Genomic DNA, 22,095 nt, shown 5'->3' with positions numbered 1-22,095 from the left:
GGGCAGTCGACACTAGAGAAGTGCTGTTAACATGTCATTATAGCCCTTATCGAATAAAAAGCAAACGGAAGGGCGGTATGCGGTCTTAACATTTTTTTGGTTCACACATTTAAATGGTCAGTAAACAAACACACACAAAGAGCTTTTCAATCATTTTATTTTTATTTTAAGTTCTTTATTTCCCAATCTTACATATTAATAATGACAGGATCCAAATGACAAACTGCTCTTTTACTGAGGAGCTGTCTATTGGGCTCAAAAATATCTAGCCCAATGGCTACAGAAAATTAAGTAAATATCACAAGGCTGGGGTGAAACACTGCCTTTCTCCAAAAAAGATGGTGACATCATGAGCTGCCCTGTTCTGCTGCTCTCCCATTTCTCTGGCTGGAAACCTGCAGCTACAAGGGCAGTTCCACCATGAGGTCAGCTGTAATACTGATGTCGCGCAGTCTAATGTAATGGTTCACTAGCCACCAAGTGAACAAACTGGTGTCATTCACAAAATCATAATGCACCTCATACAGCGGCAGCAACACGATTATAATTTTTTTGCTAATTTATGTTTTTGGAAACAATTATATTCCAGGATTCAGGATATTTCCTGATACTGCATTTTCCATGTGGAGAAAGATAATGGCTTCCGTAACTATGATTATTCTACAGTACACCAACCAGAGGAAGGCAGGAATCACCTCAGCCACTGAGATACGAGAAATGCAGCAAAGTTCCCTTGATCCCTTAATAAGACCTGCTCGTGCACAGCAAACTGTACCAAAGCATTTCCCAAGAACAGAGCATCTTTTTTTTCAAGAACAGACCAGTGGAACTCGGTCAGGTCAAAAATGGTCAAAGTCAATCCTTGGAATTATTAAAAATGAACATAAACATGTACACAGTTGGCTGGCAGTCATTCCTATAGACTGGGTTTCAAAAGTCAGCCAAGAGGAAAATGCTCAAGACATGCCTGGAAAACCAACACAAGCCTGCACAACTGAAACAAATGCATCAGATGCCTTAGTGCATACATCAGACAAAATTAAAGTAACTAAACAAAAGTGAGAAAGAACCAGGCTGATTCAGTCATACCTCAAGCCAAATAACTGACAATATAGACTGAGAATTTACCAGATCCACAAAAACAACCCAAAAAGTACTAGGGTAAGCGGTCACTGATAAAAGGCAGACTGGTACAGCTGAAATACTTTGCTGCAATACCAGTAAACTCCTCAATTATATCAATAAAATTCCTGCAGCCATGACTGGGCGGCAGAGGCCAGTGAGAGGCCAACTATCACAGCCTGTACCCTAAACTACTGAAAAACTGACCTTTAGTAAGCGCACACCCACTATTCCTCACAGGGAGCCAACTGGCTCTTCCTGAGACCTGACACAGGTGTACCGATGGCCACCGTGAACCCTGGGCTTCCAATTCAATACAGCGAGGCCCGGTGTCTCAGTGTCCACCTGTCAGTCAAATTCTTCCACCCAGTGGTGCTGAAAAGCATGGAAAAACAACTCTGTTTCTCAGTGACAGGAAGACTTTCTGTAAATAAAACCTTATAGGTCACCATTTCAAAGTTACACCAAAAATCCTCATTCAACTTGTGTACTTACGTTTAAAGCTGCCAATCATTTTTTGCCCAGTACATACACAACACAGGTGTATGCGCACCTGCAAGTAGGCCCCATTTTCACACTGCAGACGCAGATAGAAAACAACAACTGACAATGTGAGAGCAGCTGATTGCTCCAGCAGTCTCTTACAGCAGTTCCACTTTACAACTGAGAACGATGGAAACAGTGTAAGTTGTTCCAAATACTTGTTGTTCCGCTGTGAAGCATCAAACCAAAATCTTAGGAGGTTTGCCAGCATAAAGAGACACAAGATCTTTCGCACTGTGAAAAAGTCCCTTTCCGCTGAAAGTGATGTCAGATCTTGTTTGGTGCAGATTGAGGCAAAAGCGCTGGCATTGCCCACAAAAGCATCAAACAGCCTATTATTAAATGTGAAATTAGCAGTCCACATATTTAAAGATTAGGTCAGACATGAACCGCGGAAGCACAAGCATGTCTTAATGGCAGCAAAAAGTTAAGCGGAAGGTGCTGGACTTTCACAGGCACATTTACGCTAACAGAACACAGTCGGTCTGACCAGTACAGCGGACAACCCTCTTCACTGAGCATAGATTAGGGTAAATACAAAACAGCCTAATGGCAGAATTCCAGTGCTTAACCCAATTCCTAAAGCAACAATGCATGCGCTTGTTTTGAGGCTACAGCTATTCATTATCATTTTTTGTCAGGTGTTAAATGTCCCCCATGCCCAACGCAAGGGGTACAGCAGGAAACCCTGGTCCTGGAGTTCCACGCATGTTTCTTTCCCCCCTCTATCATCCAACCGCCTAAACACCACAGGCCAATAGTTACGATCTAGGAATGCACATGACCATGTGCTTGCTACATGATTCCACAATTCCACCATTCAGACTGAATATCCAGGCCCAGGCTCTTAATGATCGGAGAAGCGATTCAATGGAATCAAAACACAGAAACACTGTACTACTTGAGGAACATGGTTACCTACCACAGCCCTACAGTGAAACAATATTTAAGTGCGCTATATTTTGAGAAATCTGAAGGTATGAACAGAAATAGTTAATTAACACCAATTTAGACAGGGGAACTGGTATGAACAAGCACACACAAGCACCGTGTGGAACCACGTTCAACCACCCTGGCCAAACTCAAGCAAAACAACAGCCCCTCATGGAGCAGGACACTGAAACGAACATGTTCAAAACAGACAGACATACCATCAAACGCCCAATGCATACGCACAGCTTCGTTCATGATACCTGTGCTAGCACGGAAATGCATTATTGGACAAGAAATGAGATCTCAATATTAAAAAAAGGAATAACTAAGAAAGATAGAAATGAAAAGAAATACAAATTAAACAAAACTGATACAGTTCTGAGACGTACAGCAGTCTGCTCAAGTGATTGACAATGCTCCCATGTTTCCATGAGCAGTGATTTTGAGCAAACAGAAAACAAAAAAAATTACAAAATGTTTATCTTAACCAGTGACCAGACATGTCACTGCACAGCATACTGTCACTGACCAGCAACTGATATGCAGACAATCAATCCACATTCACAGATCCAGATGCAGCAAGTCCAGAATCTGCACATATTATCACCAAATGACATTTTCAGCACAGACATGGTTAAATGTAACAAGGTTAAAGAGGAGTAACATAACCACTGAAACTCAGTATTGTCTATTGTTCTTGGAGGATGTGGAGGAACATTTTCCACATTGGGTTCAGTCAAACCCCAGTCACAAACTGAGCAGAAAAAATCTTTTTGATTAGAAGAGAAAGTAATGAAAAAGAAAATGTCCTAAACTCTGATGTCCTAAAATACACAATGACAACCCTGGCAGTATTTTGACAGACAACACTTCCTTATTAATGCCTTTTCCATATGTTTACACACACACACATGCATGCGCGCGCACCACACACACACAAATATAAACATACACACGTGTGAAAGAGGGCTGGAATCATTGCCGTCTCCCCTGTAAATATTAACGTTCACACAGTAAAACAGACTGTACGACAGTGTTTTTCATAAACAAGACCTGATTTTGATTGAAGGTCTGTGGAGAGAAAAAATGGCCGTTGTTCACTTCAAGCTTCATGTCAGAGCCGCTTGAACGCAATCAAACACAAGGTTTTGGCACAGAAATGATAGCATGGCAGATTCAGCTTCTGGTCTCTGATTCACAGCAAAAGCAGACGGTGTGCTGCCTGACTTAAATTTCAAATAAAACTAAAGCATTCACATACACATATTAATATAGTATTTGAAACCCTCAGAATTTTAAACAAATGTTCAGATATGAAGACAAGCATCTTTGTGTGCTGCTGTATTGCCATTCCTGGAATGACAGTCAAAATAAAGCCATACAGACGGTAAGCTGAAAAGTAGTGCCAAAAGCTGCAAATCTCAGTTCAGCAGCAAGCAACCAATCTCTAAGCACAGTTCCAATAAATCCCTCCATCTTCTTCAAATCCTTGTTTTATACAATTTTAAAGAAATGGTGAAATAATCATTCAAATTGGCTCCATTCATGACAAGCTTCCCATTGTCTAAAAGCAATTTTCATTTCCAAGTCTTGACACTTCTGAAATAAGAAAATTCACAAAAAATCTCTACACCTGGTCAAAGAGGCCAAGTCACTGGGCCTGGCTCAGTGTCCAGCAGGAAGCAGAACAGAAAACAGGAAGTGTAATCAGGTCCAGCCTGCTAATCCAGAGTACCCAGTGTAAATGTATCTTTTAAGGGGAGGGACTGAGCACGCTGTAAACACAATCAGAGGTGCGGGAGAAACCGTGCTTTATACGCGAATGTGTGCAGGTATGCATGTACACAAACACTCAAACTTACACAAAGTTCTCCTCAGAGGTTTTTTTTTAGCCTTCCTGGTGGTACCTAGCATGATAATCACCAAAAAACCAGCAAAATTTCAGGAGAAGGCCTGCTGATGTCGCTTCCAGTCTTCCATTCACACAAGAACAGCATCGCTTCCCCCAGCCAAATGCTTTTTTTTCCCTCCAAAAATATACCACTTCAGCTACACCCCTAAACCAATCAGTCACACTGTTTATATTCATTCAAGGTATGTGGAATTTAAGGCTAATTCTGTGTTCAGGAACACAGGGGCAGAAAGGAGGCCACAAGTGAGCAGCCCCTGATTTGGAGGCCCCGCTATGTGGAGTGCAGGGGGATGACAAACTTGCAGCCGAAGGGCGAGTGGTATTTGATGCCCACTTCCTGGAAGACCTGGCGGGGCACGCCGATGTCGCACAGGTACACCCGCCCCGCGCTCTCCGCCAGGGGCAGCGGCAGGCCCAGGGACAGGGACCACTTGGCCTCCACCGCCTGCTCCTGCCCGCTCACCGGAGGGTCGATGCTCAGCACCGGCGCCCGGTTCTGGTTGGCCCAGTCCGCTGCTGCCCGATACCAGGGCTGGTCCCTCAGAAAGGCGTTTTCGTGACAGTCCAGACAGTTGATGACCAGGTCCACTGGAGTATCCGGCAAGTCTGTAATACAGTAAGCAGAGTTAAACGCTATATATATGCGCATGTCCACTAGAGGGCAACCTTGTTTCACACTGTATAAGTTGGCTGAAGGAACCAACAGGCCACGTTCAAAGTTAATTTCATGACTCCTTGATTTAATCGCCTGACTCTGGAGTAGAGGGGTACCCGTGGTGATGGCAGGGGCGGGGTTACCTTTGACGCTGGACACCTGCTTTCCGCCCGTCTTGCTGAAGAGCGTGAGCTCATTGGTGATGGACTCCAGCATCTTGACGAAGTTGGGCAGGAAGAGGATGACCTCCACCTCGTGGTTGGCCAGGTGGCGGCCGCAGCTGATGCCCTGCGCCCCCTGCACGTGCGGCCCGCACAGGAGGGCCACCGCCGGGCGCTGGTGCACGTTCTTCGGGGTCAACCTGTGAAGGGAAGGTCCACCAGGAGGGAGAGAGACGTTAAAAGGTTCTGACAAGTAATTTTACTCAAAGATGTTCCTGAAAACAAAAAAGTTAAAGCGCTCTCATTCTTCTAATTCACGGCTTTGTACTTGCCGCTGCCATGGCGCGATCGAGCACCAGTCACTACAGAAATAAACGTTTATGAATAAAAGACACTGTGTTTACAGGACTACACAGACTGAAATTCCTACTAAAGGCCAGGCTTCCATGTTCATAAATGCATTCATATAATTGGACAGTCTGCTGAACAACGTGCCCTCACACAGCATATTTTGGATGCACGTTTTCAGGAAGGTAAAGTGGGAAACTGTAGTGCAATGCCCGGTAGCCTTACATGGGTGAATCTGCTTTTCTTTAATTCCACATGTGCACCAGTGTCTTAGCCCGCCAACACAATAAAAAAAAACCTACTTCAGTCAAGTTCAGTGAACTTTATATAAATATTATTTATTTGCACTTTCAAATGCAATTTAATGCATGAGGAAACCTGCACTTATGGAAGTAGCCGAGCAGGCCCCACACACCGGTCATAATGCTACAGTCTTTACTAAAGGATGGACTGAATTCTAAATAAGGAAACCACAAAGCCCAGAGAGGTGGCACCAGCAAGAATTTCCAATGAAATCAGCGATGTTTCACACAGAAAAGACAGGGCCTTAACAACTGCCCAAAAGGCTGCGGTCAAACTCCGAAAATAACCGTCTGATGAGAAAAAGTGAGCACACAAAAAGGGCAAAATGGCTGTTCATTAATGCTCAGAATTTCCCAGCTCTTAGCGCTGGGCTGCAGACTCAGCAGACATGCAGTTCCTGGGCGTGACTGCGCAGTCAAAGCAGAGATAAGAGGTTTCCTGCAGTCAGTGGGACCTGAGAAGAGCTGCTCTGGGCTACAGTACGCTGCCAACTGGGAGCTCCACGTTAGCATCTTTCACTCAGCAGATAGCACGCTCTCTATTAAACCCCATGTTAAACTCCACCTAGACCCCTTTCATTTCGACCAGACCAAGGCCTGAACAGTTCTACATTCCCAGAGAACACAAGGACAAGAGAAAGAAATGGTGAGAGAGAGAGAGCGAGAAAGAGAGAGAGAGAGACAGGGGTTCTGCTGTCCCCGACTGAACAGGGGTTACAGCAAAGCTTAGATCGGCTAGAACAGTACTGCCAGACCTGGGCCCTGGCAGTAAATCTTAATAAAGATCCAAAAGAATATCCAGATCTCAGGAACTAAACACAAATTCATGTTAGGAACAAATTATATTGTACATTCCTCTAGCTACTATTGAGGATTAAAAATCAGTTCACAGAACTGATTGCAGTGAATGAATCAAGAGAGAAAGCACGCAGGGCCTTCCATGCCATAAAATGACAAATCTCTGTAGAAATTCCAATCAGAATTTGGCTTAAAATCTTTGAAGCTATAGTTGAACCAATTGCTCTTTTTGGCAGTCCACTCATCAATCAAGAATTTGGCAAATATCCAATTGAAACTGTGCAGGCAGAATTCTGTAAACATATCTTAAAGGTACACAGAAACACAACAAACAATGCATGCAGAGCAGAATTAGGCCAATACCCATTACTCATCAAAATACAAAAAAGGGCAATCAAATTTTGGAAGCACTTAAAACATAGCGACACCCATGCATACACATCAATACAAAGCCCTGCAATACCGAGAGTTGAGCAAATAAAATAATCCCCTCACTCAACTGGTCCTGAGCCTTAGTTCTCCTCATACACTAACACATTCTAACACCTCACTGGCTCAGGATCAGAACAAAATTACAAACCTAATTACAGTAATGAATCAAATTCTAACACAGCTGCAACAAAATTACTTATTGGGAATCACAAACAAATCACAAAGTAAAATTAAATGTTATCTGGCCCTAAAACGACTGTAGCAAACTGACCACAGTTACTGACAAAAAACTGAGAACCACCTTGACGAGGTACAGAATCAGCAAGCACCACCTAGCAATAGAGACTGGGAGGCACAAACAACATGACTGCCAGAAGAAAGAAGATGGTGTCAATAATGTAAAGACAATAAAATAGAAACTGAGAAACACTTCCTGATTGAATGTGCCCCCAAAATTAGCGAAAAATGCCCACAATTTAACAACACACCTGACACAGATAAGCTACCCTAGGGGGAAAAAGACTGCTGCATACTAGCAGCACAATTTTAGTTTTCTTGCCACACTCTGAGGGACAATGACTGACCCTGTCTTGCACACACGTACACACAGGCATATACGTGCGCACACACACACAACACACAGACAGACCTAACATCATATATGGTCATTTTTGTTGTATGATTTTTTTCCCCTTAATCTATCATCCATACTGTACATAGTTTTCTTATGTAACCTGCTATGGCAACACAACAATGCCTGTATTTGTCATGCCAATTAAAAGCTTTGGAATTTGGAATTTGAGTGAGAGAGTGTGTGTGTGTGGAGTGTGAGACAGAGTGAGAGAGAGAGCGAGAGAGGGAGTGAGAGACAGAGAGAGAGAAAGACAGACTCAGAGAGAAGTGCAGTGGTATGAATGAACACTGCTCAGCAGTAAGGCATCAGGCCACCACACTTTCACTGCCTTCCCTGGCGACGCCCTATCATTTCCATAACTCATCTTCCTTTTTTTTTTTTTAAACTGCGGCGTGAAGCTCGGTGTGTTGTGCCGTGTGTAAAACGAAAGAGCAGACAAAGGCTTTGACAAGAGGATGCAGATGAATTAGCCGTGCTGACAGGCACACGTGACTCTGCGAGTTTCGACAGCTCCAGCGCTGGGCTGACGGCTCTGCAGAAACCGGCTAGACGTTAACCTGAGCGACGACCTCGGCGGCAGGGAAACGCACACGGCCCAGTAACACTCAACAGCAGCACCGCGCGCGGTGGGATCAGCGCAGGGAAAGCCAGCCTGCACGCGAGTCTGTGTGAGAGAGAATGTGTGTGTGTGAGTGTGTGTGTGCGCGTGTGCGTGTAAGTGTGCATGTGCTTGCTTGTGTATGTGTGCGAGTGTGTGCATGTGCACGTGTGTTTGTGTGCGCGTGTGTGTTTGTGTGTGTGTGTGTGTGTGTGTGTGTGTGCGCATGTGTGATGCGTGTGTGTGTGTGTGTGTGCAAGTGCATGTGTGCAATGTGCGGCGGCAGCTCCTCCGGCCCCCCCTCACCTGTTGGGCCCCCCCAGCAGCGTCAGGGCCATCTGGCTGGCGCACACGCCCGTCATCTCCAGCCGGCGCTCCAGCGAGAGGCCGTGCCGCTCCGCCGCCGACAGCAGCCGCTTGTGCAGCTCGTAGGGCACGCTGGGCACCACCAGCCCCGAGTCTGCGACGGGCAGGGGGGAAGAGGGGTCAGCACCACTCAGTTACCTCTGAGTTAATGCCTAACTGCATCACTTACATTACAGATTAATCACGTCTGAAAACCTTAACTGCATCACTTACATTACAGATTAATCATGCCTGAGAACCTTATGCGAGCTACAAGAATAAACAAAAAAATAAAATAAAAGCTGATATGCAGAAGCGGGTGTGTTCTGATAACATCATGCACCACAGAAGAACACACCAGATACACACACCCCGTCAGACCAATGCCAACTCACAGGGACTAATCCACCCAACACCCAGACATTCTTGACTGGCCAATACAGGAGGAACGTTGCGATTTAAATCCTTCCCTCGTGCTCTTAAACGTGCACGCACGCACCCACACAGACACACACGCACACCCGCACATCCGCACGCACACACACTCAGAAAAAGCAGGAAACGTATCACATGGCGCAGAGTCTTGGCTCGGACAGCGATAAGCAGAAGAAAGCAAAGTGCTCTCTGTCATGCAACCTGCCGCTGATAAAGAGGAAAAGAATGATGGGCAGGAAAAAAATGTACTTCGTGCTAATTGCTTCTGGACTTCGCCTCCGGGTGTGTTTGGAAAAAATACCTCTACCAGACACCCTCTCCTCACACACACACACGTACAAATGTGCATGCATGCACAGACACACATGCGCACACACACACACACGCACACACGCACACACGCACACACGCACGCACACAAGCACACACGTGCATGCACACACGCACGCACGCACACATACACACACACGTACAAATGTGCGTGCATGCATGCACACACACAAAATGCAGACACACAAGCACACACAGAAACACACACACACACGTACACATACATTTTGTGTGCATGCATGCATGCACAGACACACATGCACACACAGAAACACACACGCACACACTGCACACACCCACTCCACTGTGGTGCAGACAAGCACGCAACGTTCAACCTGCTCAACTGGGTAACCAAGGAGCGTGCAGGAGCGGTAAAATAAACTGAGGTGGAAATGATCTTGATCTTTCAAGCATGATAACAAAAACGCCAATCTGAAACTAATACACGGGGAGGGAGGGGGGTGTTACCTGGACGGAGGCCATACCTAATTATGCCTGGCGCAGAGTGCAAAAAGTGATTTCACAACCTTCTTCTGCAGGTTGCGGTTAAACACAGGCTATATCCTGAGATGGACCTTACAGACAGGACGACGGGTGCGAATGTTTACACAACACAAGCCCCCACAACATGCTCATCTGGGCTAAGCAGATTCAGCTTTGTGCAAGTACTGTAATACAGTGTGGTGTGGAAAGCAGCCCCATGCACCTCAGCTCCAGGGCTCCTTTAAGCAGGCACTTATTCTCCAATCGACCAATGAACTTTTAGAAAAAGAACCACCGGTGAACGTGCCGTAGGACACTGTTGTCAGTATACTCCATACAAACTCTGTTCTTGTTTTTTTGGAGTATCACATGGCTGGGGGGGGCGCACAAACTTGTCGCGCAGATATTTACAAGTTGCTTTGCACAACTCAGGATCATTAACACCAAACCTCATGGAAGTTTTGTGCCAGGAATTTGAGCACATTTCATTGTCTTTAAAATCTCTGCATGAACAATCATAAAGATGACAATACACCTGCACAAGTTCAGCAACTCTTCGTTCAAAAGTATTAGGCTAATCTCAAACACATTCCAGTCACGACATCGATGCTACCACCGGCATATCTAGATGGGATACAGAAGATTTCAGTAAATGGTGTCTGGCCCGATAGGTTCACCATGATAGAACAATTAAAATGAGGAAGGTTTGACCTCATTTGTGAGCCAAACTAAAGGTAAACCATTTAAACAGAAAGATAAATGATAAAGCTGAGGAAACTACCTATAGGCTAATAGAATGGGGGAACTATCTAGCTAGCCATCTCTTTTAGAAACGAACATGGGAAATGCTAATAAATTTTAGCCTATTCGGATTTAAAGCTACCAAAAAGAGAACAGCTGTGACTGACTGAATGCTGAAGGGCTGCTGGTTGTCCTGAAATCTAATATTGCCTAAAAGTGTCAAAACTAGGACAACACTGATGAATGTTAGAAACTGATTCAATAACAGTATTCCAGTATTCACTGACAGAGGGACAGTATGAGAACAGCACTGCTGCATGTTCTTTGTTTTATGAATCAAATAGCTGGTTTGATTGTTTACAGTGCGGAGTTTCCAGATCAGGGCTCTCTGGTTCTTCCAGTTTGGGATGCGGTTACTGTAAAGTTGGCTCTGAGCAGACACACGCTCCTGTCGCACAGCACATTTCTGCATGTGTGTGAGGCAGCAGCACACGTGCACCTCCAGCTTCGACTACCCCTGTGCCCTGTGACCTGTCCCCCTCTGCTCTGGCCTGTTCTGCCCTCAAATCCTTCATCTGGTTCGGGACAAAAAGCTTCAAATGACAGCACACGTCTAAACGTATTTACAATGAAGGCGTTCAGCAGGTGCATTTAACCAGGCGTATTTAGCATGGCTAACATGCTCCATGCCTACACTGAGCCCAAATGGTGTCCCATTGCAGGCGCTGCTCTTCCTCGCACAGTGTCAACTTCAGTATTTGCACTTCACTGCTTCATATCCTGTGCAATCAGAAGGTTCTGTGCCAAAAGCAGACTGCGCTGCCTGTGAGTCCCTGCTCCTGGTAGCGAGACCGGCCCGTTCTTAAAGCTCTGCAGCGGACAGCAGCCGCACAAGGTGCAGCGCTCGCCCTGCCGCCAAAACAGCCAGGACGCGGCCCCTCCCTGGCCAATGGGAGGCAGTTTCACCACAACCAGCCTGTTAACGCAGACGGAAAGTCTACGGCTTTACCGCAATACACCCGCTTCCAGCGGTACGAACATGAAAGACAATACCATTCCCCAATGTGCTCTTTACTTTACACTACTTCTGTTCAAGTCAATGCAAGAGGCCAAATACAATGCATATAATCACAGTCTGTTTGCACAAAGCTTCAGCACAACACGTGAAGCAATTAGCCTGCGGGGTCATCTGAGGACAAGCAGTGCTACAAAGCCTTGGCAGCACTGAGAACAAAGATAACAACTACACCAATAACAACACGCTAAGTCAACTATCCACCACAATAACAATCAATACAAATCAACCAGCAAGGTAAAAAAATGCCCCAATTTCAAACTGAATGGATCCCTACTATGGACAATAAATATGGCACTAAGGTTCTGCCTGAGTTCGTGGAATACCAAATAAAAGCTAATGAGCATGTTGCATGTGCAGTTACAACCACATGTATAAAAATATAAGATGTTAAATCATCTAATTAACATTAGAAACCGACTAACAAACTTAAGGATTCAAGCAGTCTTACATGTTACATGAGAAGCTGGGGAAAGACGATAAAGAAATATATAATAATGATTTAAAAAACAGATTGTATTTGTGCTTTCTGCATTAGCGCATCACATTGAGGTAATGCCCAATTCTCTGACCAAAGCACAATGCACAGTGATTGATAATCCAGAAGCATGTTATGCTTAACTGAAGACTGCTAGGTAATCAGTAACCGCACTAACATTTGACAGTGAATTAACACATTAACTAATGCAGCAAGTCTAGTGTACAGCGCAGTGAACAGTCTTACCAGTGCAGGCCTCCTGAACTCCACTCTAGTGTACAGTGCAGTGAGCAGTCTTACCAGTGCAGGCCTCCTGAACTCCACTCTAGTGTACAGTGCAGTGAGCAGTCTTACCAGTGCAGGCCTCCTGAACTCCACTCTAGTGTACAGTGCAGTGAACACAGTCTTACCAGTGCAGGCCTCCTGAACTCCACTCTAGTGTACAGTGCAGTGAACACAGTCTTACCAGTGCAGGCCTCCTGAACTCCACTCTAGTGTTCAGCGCAGTGAGCAGTCTTACCAGTGCAGGCTCCTAATTCCACTTCTAGTGTACAGTGCATTTAGCAGTCTAAGGCATACTTTTGCCCTGTGTGTCTGATCTGGCGGTAGCGATGGGTGCCGTCCGAAGTTCCGCGGGAGTTCAGGGGCCGCACCCGCGTTCCGCGGGAGCGCGTCCGCGCTCACGTACGATCTGCGAGAAGACGGCGGCCTTGTCGAACAGCGCCAGGTTGCCCTCGAAGTCGAAGTCCGTGTCCAGACCCTCGTCCATCCCGTCCCCGAAACACTCGTCGTCTTTGTTCTTCATGGCCCCGCCTCCGTTCTTCAGACCGTTCTTCTTGGGCGTGGCCTGACTTGGGCCTCTGCTGCTGGACGACCCTGTGGAGGGGGCGGAGAAAAGGGGGTCTGTATAGCATCTCACCCAATGAAATGCCCAGAGCCTTCCCATAAAAACACTCCATACATCAGGGATACCCCAACCCCAACCCTGGAGATCAACAGTCCTGTAGGTTCTCATTTCAACCCTTATTTGGCACACGCGACTCTACTAATCAGCAAATCAATGAGAACTCTAGCCTGTTGAAAGAGGTGTGCTTTTAATAGTGCTGGAGTGAAAACCTACAGGACGGCAGATCTCCAGGAACAGGGCTGGGCACAGCTGCCATAAAGCAAGGATCAAACGGCCATTATTAAAAATGCATGCTGCTCATAAACACACAAACATCCATAAATCTTTCTCAGAGCCAAATGTTCTCTCCCTGCGCAATGTAAACATGCTTTAGTCGTGTATGATTTTTCATATACTGTACTGTTGCAGTATCGACATCTGCAACAGAGCCAGAAAAGCGTGCTTGCTTTGCTAAAGGTCTAAAGCATGTGAGCAAGGGCTGTGAGCGACAGGAATCCACCACTCATCAAGCAGAAACTGATGAGAAGGGATGCGTGAGAGAGCAGCAATGTTCGCCTGCATTGTACGCCTGGTTTGTGAGCTTTGCGTTGCAGTCCATCCCTCCAGTAACAACCAGTGGCTTCAGAAAGCCACCTTGAACACTACTATCGTACCTGCTGTCCAAAACATGAACATCCACACACTGGTCACAGACATACATACATATATACATACATACACACAAACACACACACGCACACGCACACGCATACACAAACACAAACACAAAGGAAAAAAAAACAAAACAAAACAAAACGTGCCAGCATGATGAGTGGAGGAGAACTGGAAAAACCTGGTGTTCTGCCCGGCAGTCCTGAGCTCTCACGCAAAGCCGGGGAGAGAGAGAGGCGCTGTCTCACGCAAGTGTGGCAGCCACAGCCTGGCGCTGAGGCTCACACGCAGATCACATGCCACACGGGCACGTCCGCCTGCCCCTGCCTCTGCGCCAAGCCACGCTCACCCGGGCCCCAACTGGGGCCAACGCTGAGCTTCAGCATGCAGCACCAGCATGGTCTACAATACCAGAGGCCCCCCCTCTCCTCCATTAATCACATCAGTTCTGCTATTCAATCTAAAGCCGCGTTTCCACCAAAATTACCCGGAACTTTCAGTCCCAGGAACTACGTTACCAGGAACTAAAAGGTTCCTTCAGCTAATGGTTGTCTGCGTTTCCACCGGGGTCTAAAGTACCGCGAAGATTAGGCAAATTAGCCCACTGACGTTGTCGTCGGTCCATCTGTCATATGATTTCTTCTGTAACCCCATGCTACCACCGAAGTAGCCTACATTATTTTCTAATAACCGGGACAGCCCGGAGGGGTTTATTCCACTTATATACAACGGGCTACCAACAATGACTATATATGGTTACTTTTGTATTTATTGATTTTCATATATCCTCTCAAACACATTCATTAACAGCAGAAAACATGCACACGTTGTAAACAATTTGCTGTTTTATTACTTTCTCGTCGTCAATTCCATATAGGCTAATCGCAAAATGACAAGAATAGAACGAAAACTCGGACTTGCGTGAAAATGTAAATTAGTAGTGGTACAGCCACCGTTTGCTTTCCTTCGAAGTTACTGCTAGCCGAGCAGCGAAGTGTGCCCTCCAGATGCGAACCATGCACCATAAATGAGTCCATAGTCTTCCTGGTCTTTTCGTGGAATTGAAAAATGGCAGTAAAATTGAGTAAAATTACGGCAGTCTGAAAAAGCTAAAGGGAAGATTACTAGAATTAACCTGTTATTTTACCCGGATAAAAAGTGCGGAAGGTGATTTCCAGTTTGCTTGTACTGTATCACCAATGTTAATTATGCAGAACTACCGCATACCTCACATAACTGTATCAAACGTTTTGAGTCAATTACAACGGGCTAACAAAGAAAATCCGGAAGAAAATATTCAGCAACCGAATTAATCCGTTTGAATGTTTTGGTAGCCTACGTAATATGCTGTCCCAGCACGAATGCTTAGCATTTTATAAAACGAATACTAAAGCAAGAAAAGAACAGAAGAGCACACGTTATAATTCCAAGACGTTGACAGGCTATAACCAAAAGTAGGCTACTGCGCCGCATAACATACAAGTTTGATTTGTTATTATGAAAATAAATTGGTTTGCCGCTGCATATTTTCAAACATGGCGGGTAATGGCGGAAAATAAATACAACACAAATGCTACGAGTACTCGACCAATCAGAAATGTTCAGCGCTGCAAGCTCCACCCAAAAGGTTCCTGTACTTTCGGAAAGTACTACCCCCCGAGCAGGAACGTTTTGGGGGGTAAAACAAAGCCCCCAGAACTAAATTTAGACCCTAGTTCCTGCGGTGGAAACGCACTGAGTTCCTCAAAAGGTTCCTAGTTCCGGGGTATAGTTCCTGCGGTGGAAACGCGGCTTAAGTCATCTGAGGCAATGCGTAATACCATGATATGCTGATAGAGGGCGCAGCAATAAATGCCACTGATTTGTCCCTTGGGGTATGCATTTGAGAGCTACTTAGCACACCAGATCAAACCTGATGTTCACACACAAAGGTTTAATTTTTTTTAAGCATCTTGCTGATAGGTAAGACTTTAAATTGTTGATAAAGATGTAATCATTTACCATCTGAATCCTGTGCATACTAAAATAGGATTAAAAGAATATGGAAATATATAGACATTGTGACCTGACAGTAGATTAATGTGCAGGAAGTGATAATTAAAATGTTCAGAATAAAGTTAAAGCTCAATCATCTTTACAGCAGGATTGGTACACCGAAATAAACAGGATCGACGACGCGATCACTACTACAGGTATAGTGCCGTGGAAAGTTCCTCTATTATTGCATATTTGTCACACTGAATGGTTTCAGATCTGTAGACGAAATGTAATAGTAACGAGTAAACACAAAACACATTTTAAAATTATCACGAGCTAAGTTTAACCCCTAATGTATCACATCCTTTTAACACAAGCCTGAAAACGACATGCCCAAAATAAAATGGTTATTATTCTTGAACCCTTTCGACTACGGGCATAATCTTGACCTCTCCTGAAAGGTAACCCTTGGGAGTTTATTTCGCAAGAGTAAGAAGTACTCTAAATATTACTGAAACAAAGTAACAGAAGCTCAAACAGTGGAAGTTTTTTTTCTCATCTAAAAATTATGATTTTTTTTTTTTTTTTTTTTGAGCAGATAGACACTTGAGGCTTTGCCCGGTGGGCTTAGAAACACAATGCAGACACATCTGGACAAACCCTGGTTCAAATGTGATGACAATATCACCAAAAAAAAATTTCTGAGCTATTTCTAGGCCGGTTTCCAAAAAGGACACTTGGTAACCAAATGATATTTGGGTTATTAGAGGAGTAAAATATATACTTTATACTATATGCCTGTGGAAGAAGTAGTGGCCTGCTTTCCCTCTACCTTTCACTTAGGCTTAGGCATTGCAAACTATTTTTGTTGTAAAAATTTTTATTTTTTTAATTTAACCTTTATTTACCCAGGGTAGGTTCACTGAGCACAGCTGCTCTTTTGCAGGAACGCCCTGCTTCACACTCACACACATTCACACCTGGGAGCTGCCCAGTACAACCACTGGGTAAAACAACCTCTGAAGGCATAAAGTCTCAAGAATGCTGAGAGTCATGCGTAATGTTTTCAGCATGAGTACTGTAATAGAGACGGTGTGTTTACGCTGAAGAAATAGTGCGGGTAACTTTATGCAAGCCGAGCAACCGACACATCGTTAAAAACATAAATTCATTATCAAAAATGGTTCTCAGTCGTCAATATAATAGCTTGCCACTGGCTGGCAGAAGTTACATTGTCCATGTCGAGTCATTGCGGGTCCCATTGGCTATACTGAGGAACTGCTTGGTCAGTACTTGTCAGAGAAGCTTATATAATGAATGAATGAATGAGTGAGTGAATTTATATAGCACTTTTCCGAACGCTCAAAGTGCTTTTACAATGATAAGAGGGAACTCCGCAAACCCCAGGCCCAACCAATGTGTAACACCCACCTGGGTGATGCACGGCAGCCATTTTGCGCCACAACACTCACCACACCACACAAGGTGGAGAGGGAGAGAACATAGACGGGCAAGGGGGTAGGGGTAAGTGCCCAAGAGACTAGTTAATTTTATTGAAATGGGTCTGTATAAACTAAAAACTTTAGCTACAGGAAAACCTCCGAGTGAACGGACAATGAAAGGGTTAACACAATGCAGATGACAGAGGTGAAAAACTGAGGTAAGTCAGCTAAAATGAATTTGTTATTCAAGCCTTAAGGCTACTCCTAGCCATAATTTCAGATGCAGTCTTTGATAGAGAATTATACATTAATATGAGCCTGACATGGGAGGCTAGACTCCCCCTAGCAAAGTCATGCTATGGCATAAGTGACTCAGAAAAAGAGCAATATAAAATTGCTCCATATCAGTTAGGATATCAGTTCAAGTTGGGTTACTGAAGGCTAATATTTCATTACAAATGCAGCACTCTTCTCCTTTCCCATCTTATGACCCACAAAGCTCAAGATAATTAGCGTATAATCCATCCATATAATCTATGATCTTAAATAACAAATGTGCCCTGTCCTTCACCCTCCACTACTCTCCCAAGTCAGGCTTGGATCAGCCAATCGTATTGCGTTTCAACGGGACAGCCCTGCCCCTACCGAACCAAATCCATGCACTGCTGAAACACCTCCTTGACAACATGGCCACCTGCCCAAGATAAGGAATTAAAATAAAACATCAGAAAGCCAAACAGTGCTTTCAAAACTGCTGTCCCCTGCACCAACACGCACACTGGGATGCAAGGTTTCCTGTGGGGGTGCGAGAGGGGGGGTTCCTGCTCTGGGTGGCGTGCCAGAGCCAGGGAGGGAAGAGGGGTGCAGAGGCACGTAAGCCTGGCCTGGGATAACCTCTTCAGGAGAAGTCAGACGGAGGGCAGTGGAAATATATAGAAAAAAAAATCACAGCTACAGTGTGTGAATCCCAGCCCCCTTCTCCACTTCGGATTCCTGCCAGGAGCTGATAGGACCTGCCACTGAGCCCAGAATTTACAGAGATTTACTGCCGAGCAGGGAACACAGTGTCTGCTTGCTCAGTTATTCAGCTGGGATGGCCATGAACGCTCATTAGACACGGCCTGCTACACAAAATCACATGCATTCAAGTTTCGGCAGGTGAGACAGACACAGAAAAACATTAGTCATATGCTGCACTCCACCTTTATTTTGCGAATGCAAACGCCAAGTTAACATTAGCCAGACCACAGGGTACTAGCACTTTGTATAGCTGCAGGCTAATTCTGTAGGGTAAATGAGCAGTTACACCAGTGGCCCCTCGGTTCAAATACATACATTGCGTTAGAGTGAAGTGAATGTTTCAAAATTCTTATTGAGCAAACCAAAGCCCAGTTTTAAACATCAGGTGGCCAGTCCAGGGATTTATTGTTCCAGTTGTTAGGAAATTTTAAAAATAATAATAAATCTAGACTGAGAAAGGCAATTCAAAATAAAATTTGTGTAGCTATAGTGCAGTTTCAGACAAAACATACAGAGAAAATGTGTTGAGCATAATAGGCTACAACAGAAAAATGATATCTATACTTGTAAAACATAAGAAGCTGAGGTTTAATGGCATAGATTTGTATCTCTGATGAAACCTAAATTCTTGTTTTTTTTTGGTGTAAAAAAGAAATCTGGAATCTGTCTGGAATTTTTATCTAAATACCTTCCCACACTGTACAATGGATTGAGTCTTATGATTATTACATGTCACACTGTGTAACGTAACCAAATAAAAATCTTGAAATCAACTTGGCCAGATTGCATCAGTTCCCTTGTCACACTCTGCAACTGGCTTGCGAGACTATGGCAACTGACGGGCCAATCAAGCACGGGGTCAAAAGAACAAGTTGTGGCTGCAATATTGGCTGCGTTTTGTTTGGAGAAAGCAAAGAAAAGGAGAAGAAAAAGAGTATGGACCCGTTTGTGGCTGGGAAGGACAGGACAGTATTGGCTGTCTATCCTACAAAGAGAGCTTGATTCAATGTAAACATTAACAGCATCGTGTAAAAATGTACTAATGGCATTTATGTAGATCTATGCTAATAAATCTGTAGAAAACTGAACGGTTGATGTGAGGATCACACAATCATCTCTAGCCCTCTACAATGCCCCCACATTTACCACCACAAACACTGGCCTCAGCCAATCAGGCTGTGGTACTTACAGGAGTTGTGTCTGCGGCGAAAGCCCTTGGTCTGCCCCGGGCCCTCGAGGTATCTCTCCCCATAGCTTTTGGAACACTGCTGTGGTGAGCTGAGGCCCTCCTGTGACCTCAGCTCACCTTTGCGCGGAACTGCCACTGGGGCGCTGCTGGCAGGGGCCACGGAGGCTCCGCCCCTGCCATTCCGTCCGTAGTGTCCCAAGGAGGCGGGGCCAAAGTCGGCCCCACCCACCTGGCCGCTGCCATTTCTAATGTCCAGGATCTTCAACTCCTTGATATCCATAGCACTGCAAAATGCAGCACAAAAAAACAAGGCACATCTTTATGCAAAGAGACACCCACTGCACATCAGCGGTGCGGTGGACTAGATGGAGGATCTTTCGTGTACTGTTATCAGCAAACTATGCTATGTTATAGCGTGGAGGAAGCTCCTCCTAGATATTACTGTGACATTCAGTACCATTCTGACAATGCAAGTAAAATAACAACTCCAAGAAATTCCTCACCTAAAAGTGACCTCCGGGACAGGACACTTGATCCCATTGTGAAAGGGCTGTTTGAGAGAGATGGTCTGGCTGACTTGGTCCACCGAGGACACCTCTCCCTGATACACCCCTAGTGTCACTCCACAATTTATTGACACCAGACTCCCCAACCAGTCTGCAGCCATACTGCCAGTAACAGACAACCAGAAAAAAGAAAATGTGACCATCATAGTGAGTTTATATTTTGTGGCTAGCAGGGTAGTCTAAATGTCTGAATTATTAGACAGCATGCAGGTTAAGTTACCTAAAATTGCACGTAAAAAGCCCGTAAATCCAATTTTGGGTCATCAAGGCTAACTAGCTGACAAGGTTGCTAACTTAGTAAACAAAGCCAATTAACTTAGTAAACAAGTTATGTAACCACCAAGTTAATAGAATATGCAGTATTCAGGTATAACAGTAAACAGGTAGGTTAAATGTTAGAGAGCACAACTCATATTGATTGTATAATTAGCCAGACTGCATAAAAATGTAATCCTCAGTTTCAAAGAGCTTTCTAGCTACCTTTCAAACTCAATTAATTGTATTCGTTAGTAAAGTTGTCAAAATTTCTTCTTACCGCAAAGAATCCCTGACTTGTTTACATTTTGGACAAATTTGACTGCAAAGTAAATTTATTTAGACCTACAAACTGAATAACCAATTTTAGGCTGAAGAGAACTTTGACAAGGTGGACACTACAAAGTTTAATAAGCACATTAATATACCACTTACAATAAAGTGTCCTCGGTTCACTTTTGAACTATTATACACATCAGGAAAATATAGTTAGGCGTATACTTTTAGTACATCAAGTATACTGAAGTAGGCTGCAGAAATGATACAAAAATACTGGACTAGTAGTAAGCCACTAGTGCTCAATGGTTGTTTAAGTTACTTTTGAGTTTTATTACCCAAAACGTGAGCCAGTTTAATCCGAAAGTTGTCAAAGTCAGACTAGTTGGTTTACATTTAAAATTCAGGTCCAGCCTACAGTTTTCTTTTCTGGTAAGGGGGTGGTTTTATGGTTTTAAGCAACGCGCTATGACCGCATTATGAACACATTGAACGGGTGACTTAGGAGTGTTTTGTTTTTTATGCTTGGTAGGTTTGATCTAAATGCAGTTACTGAATATAGGCTTTTTCTCTGCGAAGATGGGATTTCTCTATATAATTGTGTCGTCGTGGCAACACATGTCTACGCTTGCAGGTCAGGCACTGTTCATGGTACGGATAAATTTTAGGACAGCGGTTCCGATAATGATTTTTTCGAAGGCGCTGAGACAGAAACGGCAATAGATTTGTTTAGCAATCACATATGTCTATGTAAACAAGTCATAGTCAAACAAGGCATTTTTACACATTAAGAAGTAATTTTACGACAGTGTTACATGAGTAGGGCCTACATCCACATGCTAAGCCAAACGAGCATGAAGATAAAATTGTAATTTGCTAGCATTTAACATTGTAAATAACTATCATTAACGTTAATCTAGCTAGCTGACGATATATTAGCTACCTAAAAATTCGCGCACACTAAGCTACCTAGCGATCAGTTATAATTAAATGCGTCTCAAACCTGACGCAGCTACTTAGCTAGGTAAAATTCATAATTCGCAGCAGATTTGGCTATCAGGTACGAATTATAAACAGATTAACTACCGCTGGCTAATACTTGGTAGTTTCTAATATCGGTAAAGTTTGACTTTTCAATACCGCCAACACACTAGCCTTTTCGATGTAGCCTGAGGTCCTTGCTGTGTGTCGAGACAGCATGGGTCACTATGAGGCGAACTACTTCTATTTCCTCAAAAATCACAAACAGTCAAAAAACATACCTGTAGTCAAACTTGTAAGACAGCTCGTATGTACTTTAAAAGCCTTTTCTAAACCTGTTGTGTTATTCTGAAAAGCTGGTGGTGGTAGTGGAAGAAGCAGTTGCGACCCAGCGTATTACTTCCTCAGGCCAAAAGTGAAATTTGCGTCATTTCCTGTGGCTCATTGCAGCTAAATTCGCAAGACCTTACGCACGTGTCTGTTGTTTACACTTTGCTGCTAGCGAA

General features: G+C 44.3%; 1 protein-coding gene across 1 annotated transcript; it reads right to left on the bottom strand.

The window, feature by feature from the left end:
• Window positions 1-140: 140 nt before the first annotated feature.
• On the bottom strand, window positions 141-22,030 carry LOC135242641 (enhancer of mRNA-decapping protein 3-like). Its single transcript, XM_064313794.1, has 7 exons — window positions 21,871-22,030; window positions 20,015-20,179; window positions 19,512-19,795; window positions 12,979-13,201; window positions 8,745-8,933; window positions 5,309-5,526; window positions 141-5,116 (listed from the first exon to the last, which is right to left on the bottom strand). The coding sequence occupies exons 2-7, from the start codon at window positions 20,176-20,178 to the stop codon at window positions 4,782-4,784; spliced, it is 1,413 nt and encodes a 470-aa protein (XP_064169864.1). The 5' UTR covers window position 20,179; window positions 21,871-22,030; the 3' UTR covers window positions 141-4,781.
• Window positions 22,031-22,095: the final 65 nt, after the last annotated feature.

The sequence above is a fragment of the Anguilla rostrata genome, chromosome 16, assembly GCF_018555375.3.
Source record: "Anguilla rostrata isolate EN2019 chromosome 16, ASM1855537v3, whole genome shotgun sequence".
NCBI classification, from domain to species: domain Eukaryota; kingdom Metazoa; phylum Chordata; class Actinopteri; order Anguilliformes; family Anguillidae; genus Anguilla; species Anguilla rostrata.
The sequence above is the reverse complement of the archived record's forward strand: the minus strand, read 5'-3'. Positions and strand labels throughout refer to the sequence as shown.

Coding starts and splice junctions, on each gene's coding strand:
- LOC135242641 (XM_064313794.1), bottom strand. CDS start 20,178: ATGGCTGCAGACTGGTTGGGGAGTCTGGTGTCAATAAATTGTGGAGTG. Junction 19,796..20,014: donor GTCCCGGAGGTCACTTTTAG/GTGAGGAATTTC, acceptor TGCATTTTGCAG/TGCTATGGATATCAAGGAGT. Junction 5,117..5,308: donor GCAGGTGTCCAGCGTCAAAG/GTAACCCCGCCC, acceptor ACTGTATTACAG/ACTTGCCGGATACTCCAGTG.